This window comes from Carcharodon carcharias, chromosome 13, assembly GCF_017639515.1.
Source record: "Carcharodon carcharias isolate sCarCar2 chromosome 13, sCarCar2.pri, whole genome shotgun sequence".
NCBI lineage: Eukaryota > Metazoa > Chordata > Chondrichthyes > Lamniformes > Lamnidae > Carcharodon > Carcharodon carcharias.
In genome coordinates, this window is record NC_054479.1 from 10,378,961 (window position 1) to 10,391,901 (window position 12,941).

At 39.7% G+C, this 12,941-nt stretch overlaps 1 protein-coding gene across 5 annotated transcripts in view; it reads left to right on the top strand.

Annotated features, from left to right (window-relative positions):
* The window catches only part of arvcfb (ARVCF delta catenin family member b), a 362,128-nt gene that overhangs the window by 328,561 nt on the left and 20,626 nt on the right, over positions 1 to 12,941 (top strand). For all 5 annotated transcript variants that reach the window (XM_041202618.1, XM_041202617.1, XM_041202621.1 and 2 more), the window contains 2 exons: positions 7,785 to 7,912; positions 10,642 to 10,792. In XM_041202618.1, coding sequence (XP_041058552.1) covers positions 7,785 to 7,912; positions 10,642 to 10,792 — 279 coding nt within the window. The remainder of the gene's footprint in view (positions 1 to 7,784; positions 7,913 to 10,641; positions 10,793 to 12,941) is intronic.

The following is a 12,941-nucleotide window of genomic DNA, read 5'->3' on the forward strand; positions in this document are numbered from 1 at the left end:
GAGTGTGATGGAATACTCTCCATTTGCTTGGATGAGTGCAGCTCCAACAACACTCAAGGAACTTGACACCATACAGGACAAAGCAGCCTGCTTGATTGACACCCCATCCACAAACATTCACTCCCTCCACCACTGGCGCACAGTGGCAGCAGTGTGTACCATCTACAAGATGCACTGCAGGAGCTCACCAAGCCTCCTTAGCACCTTCCAAACCCACGACCACTGCCATCTAGAAGGACAAGGGCAGCAGACAGGAGCACCATCGCCTGGAAGTTCCCTTCCAAGCCCTTCGCCATCTTGACTTGGAAATATATCACTATTCCTTTACAGTCGCTGGGTCGATATCCTGGAGCTCCCTTCCTAACAGCACTGTGGGTGTACCTACACCGCATGGACTGCAGCGGTTCAAGAAGTCAGCTCACTATCACTTTCTCCAGGGCAATTAGGGATGGGCAATAAATGCTGGTCTAGCCAGTGACATCCACACCCATGAATGAATTAAAAAAGATGGCATATGTGATGCTGATTTCTCCAAAATTAGTTAAAAGTGAAGCAATGTTTTTATTTAGTCTCCCTTTAAAAGTCTTCCAGGCCTTGTCTTGGCAACCTTCTGTCTCATGAGACAGTGGTTTGTGCTTTGGTGTCATCTTCATGTTAAGCATCACCTGGTCTGACTCAGGAGCTCCACTCTAGCATGGCAGCCTCTGTCACATTTGCTGCTGATGAAGACAGCAGGCAGAGGAGGTACAGGATTTTCTGGCCTCTGTTTTCTCTGGGCCCTTGTCTCAGTCAGCTGAGCTTTCTGTTTCTCCTTGTCTCTTCAAATGCCCTTCTAAATAGTTAGCCTTCATTGGTCACCAATATGGAAGAATTCCTCCTCATTGTCTGCAACAATGTCTTCCATCTTCAGATGTTCCTTGCCAGGTGCCTTTATAATGGAGATATGGGCATTGAGCAGTTTGTGACCCAGTGGCTAGTTCACCGTACAGGATGTCTTTGGGTATATGGCCGTTGTCCATCCAATAAATGTGGCCGAACCAGCACAGATGTCTTTGGCTTAGTAATGAATGTATGCTGATGGATTAGCAAACTGCAGGACCTGAGTGAGTGATCTTGCCCTGCCAAGAAATGGTGTGGATACGTCTGAGACGGTGAAGGCGGAAACTGTTCATTCTTTTCTCCTGACTAGTGTATGTTGTCCAAACCTCACTACTGTAAAGGTGTACACTGAAGACATAGGCTTGGTACTCTTATAGTTTGGTGTTTTCAGTCAGGTTGCTGTTGGTCTGTGCTCTCTTCCTCCGCTTGGACATGACATGCATTGCAAAAGCTGCAGTAGTTTTTCATTTTGGCGTCAATGGGCATTGCTGGTGATTTGTGGAGCCCAAATATGTGAAGTTCTCATCAACCTCAGACGTCCTATTGTCAGTTCCACACACACTGTCTACTTACGTACCGGAACTGATAGCCTGCTTAAGATCTAAGACAAATGTACGTCAGTTTCTCATCAGAAAGTTGCTCTATGCCAATGATGCCACACCAGCATTCCATACCTTGGAACACTTTCAGTAGGAAATGGAGAGACTCATGCCTGTTAAGAGTTTGCTTTGACCATCAGCATCAGGTAGACAAATGTTATTGTAATGGGCCTGGATGTTGTCTTAAGGAATTAGCGTTGACTGTGATACTGGAGGCTATTGACAGCTTCACATATCTAGGCTCCACAATCATCTGTCACTTAATGCTGAAGTCAACATGTTTCCTGGTGTCCAGCTTGGTATTGATATGGTTCTTGTGCCACCATTATAATATAATGCAGCTACATATTTGTTCTTAGGCTTTTTTTGTGTCTGGTTTTTCCTTTTCATGTTGTTTTCAATGCACAAACTAGGGTAAGTTTTAGAACACATGCCCAAAGAGTTCATCTGGGCCATACTGGATACTGTATAAGTTGAAAACAGAAAATATCCTATTATATTCCTATCTTAAAATCACAGACTAATTGTTTCCCGTAATTATATTTTCCATAAACATTTGGATTCCTTGTTAACCTCTGAAAAAGCTCAACCCTGTATGCAATAACAATGTTTGTTCTGACAATGAAAGCAGTAAACTTTACCAGAAATGGATCCATTGTAGTTAAGGGTTTTCTTATAGTTGACATAGAACAGCAACAATGTACTTATTGAGCATTTTTGGCACAGGAAATGTACCTACATACCTAAGAAAACACGCCTACATACCTCAGAAGGGGAGGCAATGGCATCGTGGTATTGCCGCTGGACTAGTAACCTAGAGACCCAGGGTAATGCTCTGGTGACCCAGGTTCAAATCCTGTCATGATAGTGGAATTTGAGTTCAATAAAAATCTGGAATTAAAAGCGTAATAGCGACGATGAAACAAACCATTGTCAATTGCCGTAAAAACCCATCTGGTTCAATAATGTCCTTTAGGGAAGGAAATCCCTAGTCTGGGATATATGTGGTTGACTCCTACATGCCCACTGAAATGTCCTAGCAAGCCACTCAGTTCAAGGTCAATTAGGGATGGGCAATGGCTTTGCCAACGACACCCACATCCCATTAATGAATTAAAAATAAAGAAAACCAAGAGGAAAAAGGGAAACTAGAGTCGGAAGGGTGATCAAAAGCTTGGTTGAAAAGATAAATTTTAAGTAGGGTCTTAAAGGAGAAGAAAGAAATTGCAAGCTAGAACGGTTCAAGAGGGGATTCCAGAGTCTGAATAAGGAATGGTCACCAATTTGGGGCAAAAGAAAGGGAGAGGAACAGAGAATGACAGGAAAAATTGTAAGGTTATAGAATGTTAGAAATGGGGGTAGGTGATGCCATGGGGAGGGATCACAAGCGCAACAATAATGTCATTGGGAGAGCTGGAGCCACGGTAGGTCACAAGAGGGTGGGAGTGATGGAGAAGAGGGACTTGGTGCAAGATAGGATGTCGGCAGCAGAATTATGAACAGTTTCAATTTAGGAGCTGAAGAATGAGTGGCCAGCCAGGGGAGCATTGAAATAATTGAGTCTGGAGGTAACAAAGGCATGGTGGAGGGTTTCAGCAGGAGATGGGTTGCTGTGCACATGGGGATGGATCGTGTTATGGAAGTTGACTGTGTTTTTGTTGGAGAGGATATTAACTGAAGTTCAACTTGGGGATCTTCAACTTAACAGGGCTATAGACGGTCTAGTTGAGCTTGAGATTATTGCCAAGCAGGCAATGGAGCTGATGGTGAGTGTATGGGGTTGGTTGCAAAGGTGATATGTTTTTCCCAATGTTTAACTGAAGAACTTTGAGAGTTATCCAAGATTGGACATCAGACTATCAGCCTAATAGTATGAAGGTGATGAAGTAGAGTGAACTGTCAATGGATTATTTTTGAAAGCTGATCCCCATGTCTGTAGATCATGTTGCCAAGGCACAGCATGTAGGTGAAGAATAGTGGCCCAAGGACAGATGCTTGGGGGGTAGTGGTACACACTCTGAAGGGGACAGTGTCGTGTTGGGAAGATTCTCTGGCCATGAGTGGATTGATAAGAGTGGAGCTGTGTAAGTACACTCCTTGCTAATAAATTATGATGCGAATCCTTTTGAACAGCTGCTGTATCAGTTTGTCGGTGAATCAGGAATTGATTTTGTCAATGTTTAAAGAATTTAATGGCCTCTTTTCCCCAATGGATGAACACAATTTGTCAAAAGGTCTATTGTTGTGTCATGGTAGCAGTTGCATTAGATGGACCATGTGTCTTTTTTCATCTAGCAATTCTGTGTTCCTATCTAATATATCAATCCACCTGCTCCTAGTATTCTGTTGTCACTATTCTTTACTGAGACATTTAACTATTGGGAAGATAGTCCTTGTTCATGTAGTTAGGTTTTATTTTTGCTCTCTGTGGAAGAAGTGCCTGGCTCACTATGCCACAATTTGTCACTTAAAAAATATAGACATGAAATTCCCTCCAAGGCTCTGCTACAAAATATTGACACATCTGTGCTTTGTGCCTTCAAGAATTTACAAAACTAGGTACTGAGCAATATAGTTATGAATAATTAATTTTAACATCTGTACTTTGACTTTTTCTTTACTGTTTATCGTCCCAGTTTTCAGTAAATTGGTACACATTCATTCTCAACAGCTGCCACATTTTGTCATCTGGTTGCCAGCATTTTGCACATTGACAGTTTTGTGGATGAACCATGCTGAAATCTTCATTTGCCTAGTGTTTCAAAAATTTTTGGAACTGGACGAAAGAAAATGCATAGAAGGGGCTGAATAAAACTTGTTTTTTTTTCTGTGGGGTGGGATGCAGATGTCGTAAACTCCAAAATGTAAAGTGAAAGAAATAACTTCAAGCAAAGTATTCCAATGGTATTGATTTGCGTTTGGATTTACCCTGCTGCTCCTTTGGGCACTTCAAAACACTAATTTAGAGTTAAAGAATGCAGCTTAACAAGTCATATTCTAAGTGCATTTCAGACCAGTTTCATAGCAAGTAGAAATTTGAGTCCTTGTTGAAAAGGGTTTGGCAACACTGAGCAAAGATAATCATAAATGATTATCCCAGCTCCTACCCTTACAATTATTTGTTCATCCTCCTTTTGGCATTGTGTGTTTCTAGAGGAATGTTTGTCACCACTCACCAAGTACTCACCACTAAGTATGCTATGTATTCTTTTTAAAACTCATAGAACTGCCATTTTCTCATCACTTGGATAAAAGAAACAGCTCTTTATCCTGCCAAACTCCAGTGTCAGTAGTCTTGGGTTTCATTTAAAAGCGTATAGTTAGTGGCGCCATGAGACTGATACATGTTAGGCTGCATATGACACGGAGATGTGAATATTACTAAAGGAAGACCACCTGGAGCTTTGCACAGATACAAGCCAACTAAACTAATATTGTAGTTACATTACGTCTCAACAGTTGCCACATTTTGTCATCTGGTTGCAAGCATTTTGCATGTTGTTTGTGAATGATTAGTGCTGTAATATGTAGTACAATGATGGTTATAATCTACATTTTTTTATTCTCTGCTCCTCCGCATGAAATAGCTGGAATTGAGTACGAGAACCTCCGTGCCTTACTCTTACTAACCCTGCTGCACAAAAGAGTTACTTGGTTTAAACTGTTCCAGAAATGCTGCTGCTGCGCTCTCAAGATCATTACGTGCTGAAACAGTTGGTTTTCTCCTCTGCTCCAACATTTGTGCAACTCCCATTGAGGTGTGGTTCAACTCAGTTCAAAACTGATTGTCTCCACCTGCCTGCCACCACCCCTCGCCAACTGCTTTGGTTTTCTTCTACCTCGACCCCTGCCTGGACTGTTTGTTCCAATATGATGCATCCCCTTCCCTCACGCCAACTGAACTAATCAGCCTTATTGGAAGTGATAGTGCATTAGTCTGGTTGGAATGGGCCTGTGCAGATTAAAAGGTGAAAAATATTGTCACCTAAAGCCAACCACTTTGTCCTTCTTTGCCATCTTCTGTCTCCCCTCCCTCCCCGTCTGCCCACAAGAAAGTTAAATGCACTGCTGTTTAGTTTTTATTATATTAACACATTGCAACACATGAGCAGTTCACTCCATGACTTGTGACTAATGCGAGCTCACCTTTTGGATAGATTGAAAATTCAACACAGATCCCGTTACATTTTGGTGCCAAATTTAGTATTCCATGCTGTTGATGGTTGTGCAATCTGGCATGTACATGGATCCAAGGAACTTCTCACTTTTTTTGGAAATATGCGATTCACTAAATTTAGGTACTTAATAGTGAATCATTCACGGTCAGGTCCCAGCTTGTTATATAAATCAGCCCAAGTGTGAATGCAAGATGGTTATCAATTTCAGGGGATGGTTTCTTTTGGACACATGGACTTATTCACTGCGGAGGAGGAATAAAAGAGTTAAAGCAAAAAATTATTCATGTGATGGTGAATAAACAACAAATATCATCCCATGCAGCCATTTAGACCCATCTTGCTTGATTTTGTAAGTATGTTCACGCAATCTTAGTTTTACAGCATCATCGTGCCTCTGCCAGTTCTCTAAAAAGAACTTGCCACTTAGTTCCACGTCCCTATCCTTGATTTGTAAAAAAAAAAATGTTTATTTTTCCTTTTTCCAAATATTTGTCTGCCTCTTTTTTTAAACAAAATGCTTTGGATCTGCTTCTACCACAGTTTCTGGGAAGCCGTTTCATATCCAACTCCACATTTTTTAAATAAAACTTTGCTGACCTCTCACTTCATTCTTTTGGTAATGATCTTAGATTTATGTTCACTTTTACAAACAGCAACCAGTGAAATTATGTTTACCCTATTTTACTTCAAAACGTCTAACAGATTTCCCAACCTCAATTTTAATGAAAGCAAATGATGATAGGTTTAGCTTTACACGTTTTCTTTTGCAATCTATGCCTAGAGTTAGGAAACATAATCCATGATTTTTTCCAACATATTTTCAACTGGTCCTTCCAATTGGAAAGTTTTGTACGTTTGAATCCCTAAGTCTCCTTGATCCTTTGCTGCTTTTTTTCTTACGTGACATAGATTTTGCCTCCTTTTTCTTCTTTCAAGAGGCAGCACCACAAATTTCACCTGATATTTGTCTGTCCTTCTGAACTTGGTTATCTTTACAGTTAAGCAGCTGCTTAATTTTCTTCAGCAAATGTTTATAATGTGCAGGCATACTGAAAGGAAGTAATCATTCTAATACTTATCCCTAAGGGAGAACACTGGTTACATCCCTGCAGTTTGAAAAACACACATTAGCCACAACTTTTGTTCTTCAAGTAACTGACTATAAGTTGGCCAGGCATGATTTGCCTTTCACAAATCATGCTTGGCTATCTTTTAATTAATCTGTGCTTTCCAGGTTATTAATTTTAACGTATGTTAAACTTATTGAAGGATAACCAATCTTTTATAGCTGACTGCATTTTTTTCTGCTGTTTTGAACAATGTTAAATTGACAATCTTCCGGACTTGTGTTCTAACTTCTGTATCTTGGGAAGTTTGGAAGATTGTGTCAGAGCTGCTACTATCTCCTCTGATTTCACTTGGCACTCTTGGATGTTGTCAGGACCCAGGTGCCTTTTCCACTGAGTGCCACCAATTTCCCTATGAATTCATTATCTACACTTATCCTATCTAATTGCTGCAGCTCCTCTTCTTGTATCCTTTAATTGCCATTGCTGCATTCCAATCAATGAAAACTGAAGCCAAGTACTCATTCAGGATCTCCACCATTCCTTCATTCTTCATAAGGTTTGCTTTTTAACCTTTTATTTGGGCCTGCCCATTTTGTTCTTTTACTTTGTGTTCACAAAATTATTTACTGCCTCCCTTTATTACTTTCCAGCCTTTCAACATGTCCTGGTGTTATAATCTCCTCTTATGTTTTTTCTCTCTCTTTTCGATATTTCACTCAATTTTCTTCTGCATTAATAACTAATAATTTATTATATGCCTTATCCTTTCAATTTTAGTTCCTCTATTCATTCAAGGAATGCTAGCTGAATTATGAATGTTTGATAACCAAGTACTTTCAGCTCCCAGTCATGCTGTAGGCTAAGCCACATATTTTAATATTTATTATACCCCACCTCACCCATAGTAATTTGTAATCCTTGTTTCACCAGTTTTAACCACTGTATACCTTAAGCTTTTTATGTTCATGGAACTCAGACCTGCATCTGTTTTCTTGGATTGAGAATGTTGGCTAGTTAAGTTAATGCATGTGAATTAAATGTCATTAATATTTTCTCAGGTTATGAGCTGCTGTACCAACCCGACGTGGTTCGACTCTACTTGTCCTTGCTCACAGAAAGTCGAAATTACAACACATTGGAAGCTGCAGCAGGTGCTCTGCAGAACCTAAGCGCTGGGCAATGGACGGTGGGTGTAGCTAAATAAGTACAGCTGAAATATTATTGGAGGTTTCACACTTCTTTGAATTCAACTCCCAATTAATAACCCTTGTTTCTCCACGTTGCCTCCAAATGCTAACTTCTTTGTAGGGGCATTTTAGTTGACAAAGCTTGTTTTCCAGTAATAATTTCTGACAAGCCTCAAGAGTATCTATGGGGACACCATTTCAATCACATGCACTGATTTTAATAGAAAGCTCCCTTTGCTATAGTCTCTCAGTACAGGAAAATTTACTTCAAAACAACTTTCACCATTCAGTAAGCAAGGAAGCATTGATCAAAATGACAATGTTTTGTTTCTTGGCTTAACATTATTAGTAAATGCACAGAAAACATATGCATGCTCATGCAAATGTGTATTGAGAGCACATTCCTAATGGTGGTGACTATTTACTAAACAGAAATTCAATTATCCATATCTAGATTCCCAAATATCTGCATGTGGCTACTGGCTAATATTTAAGCCAATATTCATCTGAAAGACTTTCTTTTGCATAAGGAGTCAGGGAGAAGCAACTTCCAAACCTGTGACCTCTGCCATCAAGATGGACAAGGGCAGCAGATGCATGGAAGGACCACCACCTGCATGTTCCCCTCCAAGCCACTCACCATCCTGACTTGGAAATATATTGCTGCTCCTTCACTGTTGCTGGGTCAAAATCCTGGAAATCCCTTCCCAACAGCACTTTGGGTGTACCTTTACCACATGGTCTGCAGCGATTCAAGAGGGTGGCTCACCATCACCTTCATGGTATCCCATGAATGAATTTTTAAAAATATCATTGCTTCACCATGGTGAAGTGCATTCTAGTAAGGGTAACCATATTGCTGGAGCTGTACATTTTTCATCAAGTTGCTGAAACAAAGCCAGGGGAGCTGAAGAATTCCAAGAAGCTGTCCATGGAGATTGTAGCAAATCCTGTGGAAAAACAGCAGGTCACCCTGACTTGTAAGTGTTTCAGGGACTTCATACAGCACTTCTTATGGCCAATTGTTTTTTTTCATTCAGGTGCTTTACGCGCTGTAAAACTTGCACAAGAACTTTTGGCTCCTCAACAAATTACGACTTGTTCAAAATCCTGTGCTTTATTATACTGCTGCAAAGCACATTTTGGATACGTAGAAACATGGAAAATAGGAGCAGGAGTAGGCCTTTGGCCCCTTTGAGCCTGCTCCGCCATTCGTTATGATCATGGCTGATCATCCAACTCAATAGCCTGCTCCCATTTTCTCCCCATATCCTTTGATCCCTTTCACCCCCAAGAGTTATATTTAACTGCTTCTTGAAAAAATACAATGTTTTGGTCTCAACTACTTTCAGTGGTCGCAAATTCCACAGGCTCACCACTCTCTGGGTGATGAAATTTCTCCTCATCTCAGTCCTAAATGGTCTACCCTGTATCCTCTGACTGTGACCCCTGGTTTTGGTCTCTCCTCATCATTGGGAACATACTTCCTGCATCTACCCTCTCCAGTCCTGTTAGAATTTTAATAGATTTCTATGAGATCCCCCCTCATTTTTCTGAACTCCAGCGAATATAATCCTAACCAACTCAATCTCTCCTCATATGTCAGTCCCACCATCCCAGGAATCAGCCTGGCAAACCTTCACTGCACTCCCTCTATAGCAAGAACATCCATCCTCAGATCAGGAGACCAAAACTGTGCACACTGTCCCAGGTGTGGTCTCACCAAGGCCCTGTATAGTTGCAGCAAGACATCCCTGCTCCTGTACTCGAATCCTCTCGCTATGAAGGCCAACATATCATTTGCCTTCTTTACCACCTGCTGCACCTATAATTGCATGCTTGTGCTATATGAAGCAGCAGTCACAAGTAAGGTCTTAGTGGATGGAGAAGAGTGGGGTTCAGAGAGTGGAGAAATAGCCGTTGAAAGAGAAGTTGATTTGTGTAGTAATTTCTTAAAAAGTAGCTTTTAGTTCTGGTCAGTTTAAGTGGTTATTGTAATGACCTGAAAACAAAATGTAAATGGTAATGGAGAAGAGAGCAAAAGAATAGAATACATAAACATGTCCATGTTTGGAAATATGAAAACCTTTATTTCTAATTTTTTTCAGCGAGTACGAAATATTACTGAAATATTTTGGGATGTGTCATTTAAAGAAATATCCACTTTAGAGATCAAATGTTAGAATTAAAGAATTTTTTTAAAAATCTCATGATTACACATTAAATACTGGAACTTGTTAATGTTTTAAAAATGTACAGCATTTCAGCAATATCTGAAACTAAGCTACATCAACAGAACCTAGTCAAGGTTATAGGAACAGTTAGATCTGAAATATTGGCTTCTCTTTTTGGAAGCCCACTGGACTCTGCATTATTTTTGTTCAGTTTTAACGGCAGTGTTGGAGTTTACTGAGTATGGTGAGGTGCTGAATTAATGTATACTATTGAAGCAGATATCCCCAGATGAGATCATTAGCATTCGATTCTAAATCATACCTAATTCTATGTGAATTCCACATTCATGGGCTGAGATATTTTACAACTCTTCCTTCATGATCTAAGTTTTTACTCTGTGTCAGCAAATAATTAATACACTTGACTAAACTGAGTACATTTTGTATAATAAGAAAATCTATACTGACCAAAAGAGAATTCAGTTTCTCTAACTAGCAAAATATCTTTTTAGTGTGCACTGAAATGAATTTGGTAATTTCGCTTGTAATTACAGTGGTCCAATTACATTCGTTCAACTGTGCGGAAAGAGAAAGGTCTCCCAATTTTGGTAGAGCTGCTGAGATCAGATTCTGATAAGGTTGTACGAGCTGTGGCAATCGCATTGCGAAATCTTTCTGTAGATGGACGCAATAAGGATCTTATAGGTAAAGTACCAAAGATCATTTTTTAATATCACAGTTTTTGTCTTGGTTTGAGTTACTCGATGGCTGCTCTTGTGGCAAACAGTGCATTCTCATCCAGAAGGCACACATTAAAATTCTAGTCTCAACTGTTATTTGAACTTGGTCCTTGTGTCTCAATTTTGTTCATTTTTATTTGGCCTATTGAATGGACTGCATTATTGTGAAGGACTGAAGCTTGTGATAAGACAAAACTGTCATGATGTGTCGCATCCTGTCCAAGGGAACTATCTCTCATCTGGTGACAGGATGGCAGAATCAATGGCTTTGCAAGTCCTTAGTGTATACTGTTACACTCTCAACAGAATGAGGCAATGTGCCAGCAAGAAACCATAGTGGGACTATAGAACCAGCTGAGGATGAATTGACAGGCCAGTTGGCTGCAAATTTCTGTGGTTTCTAATGCCAGGAAGGAGGTGGTGGCCTGTTGTTCTTTATTTCTCCCCTTCAGAATTAAGAAGCTGCGCGCTACATGGTGACCCAGTTAATGACCAAAATTCCCAACTCTGAATTCAAGTTCCTCAATTTGGGGTTTAAAACAGCAATGCAATTTAGCCTGTGCAAGGGGGAAAATTAAAGATTTTAATTGAGTACTCAGTTGCCCACCTCAATTTGTTTTTTTATTTTTTTGAAGAATCAAAATGAGTCCCCAGGATCTCTTAGTCTACCTTAAATAATGACCAAGGATGAGCTCTCTGTCGATCGACAGGGTTCTGTGTAGAGTGGTAATACCTTGGAGTTACTAGCACTTGGTTAACTTCACTCCTTGTAAACTGTACCGTTGCTTGATTTTTTTTCAAAGTATGCATAATTTTAAAAATATTAAACCTGACAGTAATTAATCATTTTATCACTATTTCATGTTGCCTTGAAGAGGTGCAATCTGGTACACAGGCCACAATGTTGAATTCTTGGCTATGGCCATCAGACTAACACAGTACATGAATAACATATGACTAATCAGAGCTCTGTTAACAAAGCTAGTTATATTTTGAGAATACCACCAGCACTCAAGTAGCAAAAATGTTCCACTTTCTGTAGGTTTCACAAATTGAGGAATTCCCAACTACCATTTTGAAGCAATTTCAGATCTATTGATTTATTGAACCTTAAGATCAACATAGGATCCTAGGTCTATTGAAAATAAATTCAAAATGAATTTGCTCAGCATGATCAGCACTGCAGAAAGGAAAACCTGGCAATTTTGGCATCAGATGTCAGAATAGAGCGTCATCAAGTCAGTTTAGAGTTTTCTTAATAAAGCTCCTTAACCTCAGGAGAACAGTCCGCCATCTTAAACTCCATCACTAATTTTTCTGTTTCCCACACTGACCATTTGTTTAACCTGCTTGGGGAAAATATATGTTTTCTGACAGATAGTGTTTCAACAATGAAATTGGAACATAGAATAAACCTGATCAAGTTCAGTTTACCTGGAACTTGATGGACCAACTGGGAGCCCAGACCTTTGTATTGCATTCATCTGTGAGAATCTAGAAACCTGGTGCCCCATTAACTTCATAGATTAACTTCTGACAGTAGGATTAGCATTGAGGTCAAGAAGGTAAATAGCAATGTTGTACTAGTGGAGACTTCTCTTAAAAGAAAAGGGTGTGACCTACTATCTCTGACTTGAATGTACATGATGTCAAAGATCAACAGTTGTGCTGGTTGCGACCCCCAAGTTGCAAAAATCTACACCCAATGGTTTAGAGTAATATTGGGTTAGTAACTGACCTGCAGGGAGAGAATGCAAGAGTGAAGGCAAGTGAAAAATTGGAGATTTACATGCCTTTGCAAAGAAAATCAACATTCTTGAAGAAAATTACCATCTAGAGCCGAAGAAAATTACCATCTAGAGCCATAGAAAATATTTCCTGTGCAAAAATAAGATTCTTAATATGGTTTTCAGTTAAGTCTATTAAAATGGCACACTAAGACATATAATTAGTAGGAACACTAAGAGCATGAAACAGAACCAGTTTTAATTGTCTTCAACTGAATGTTTCAGTTCATGCTTTGGATAAACTGCAGATTGTGAAATTAGTTGTTTTGTAAGCTCAGAACATTAAAAACCTATTGAAGTGTTACAGCTGATTTTTTTTTGCAATTC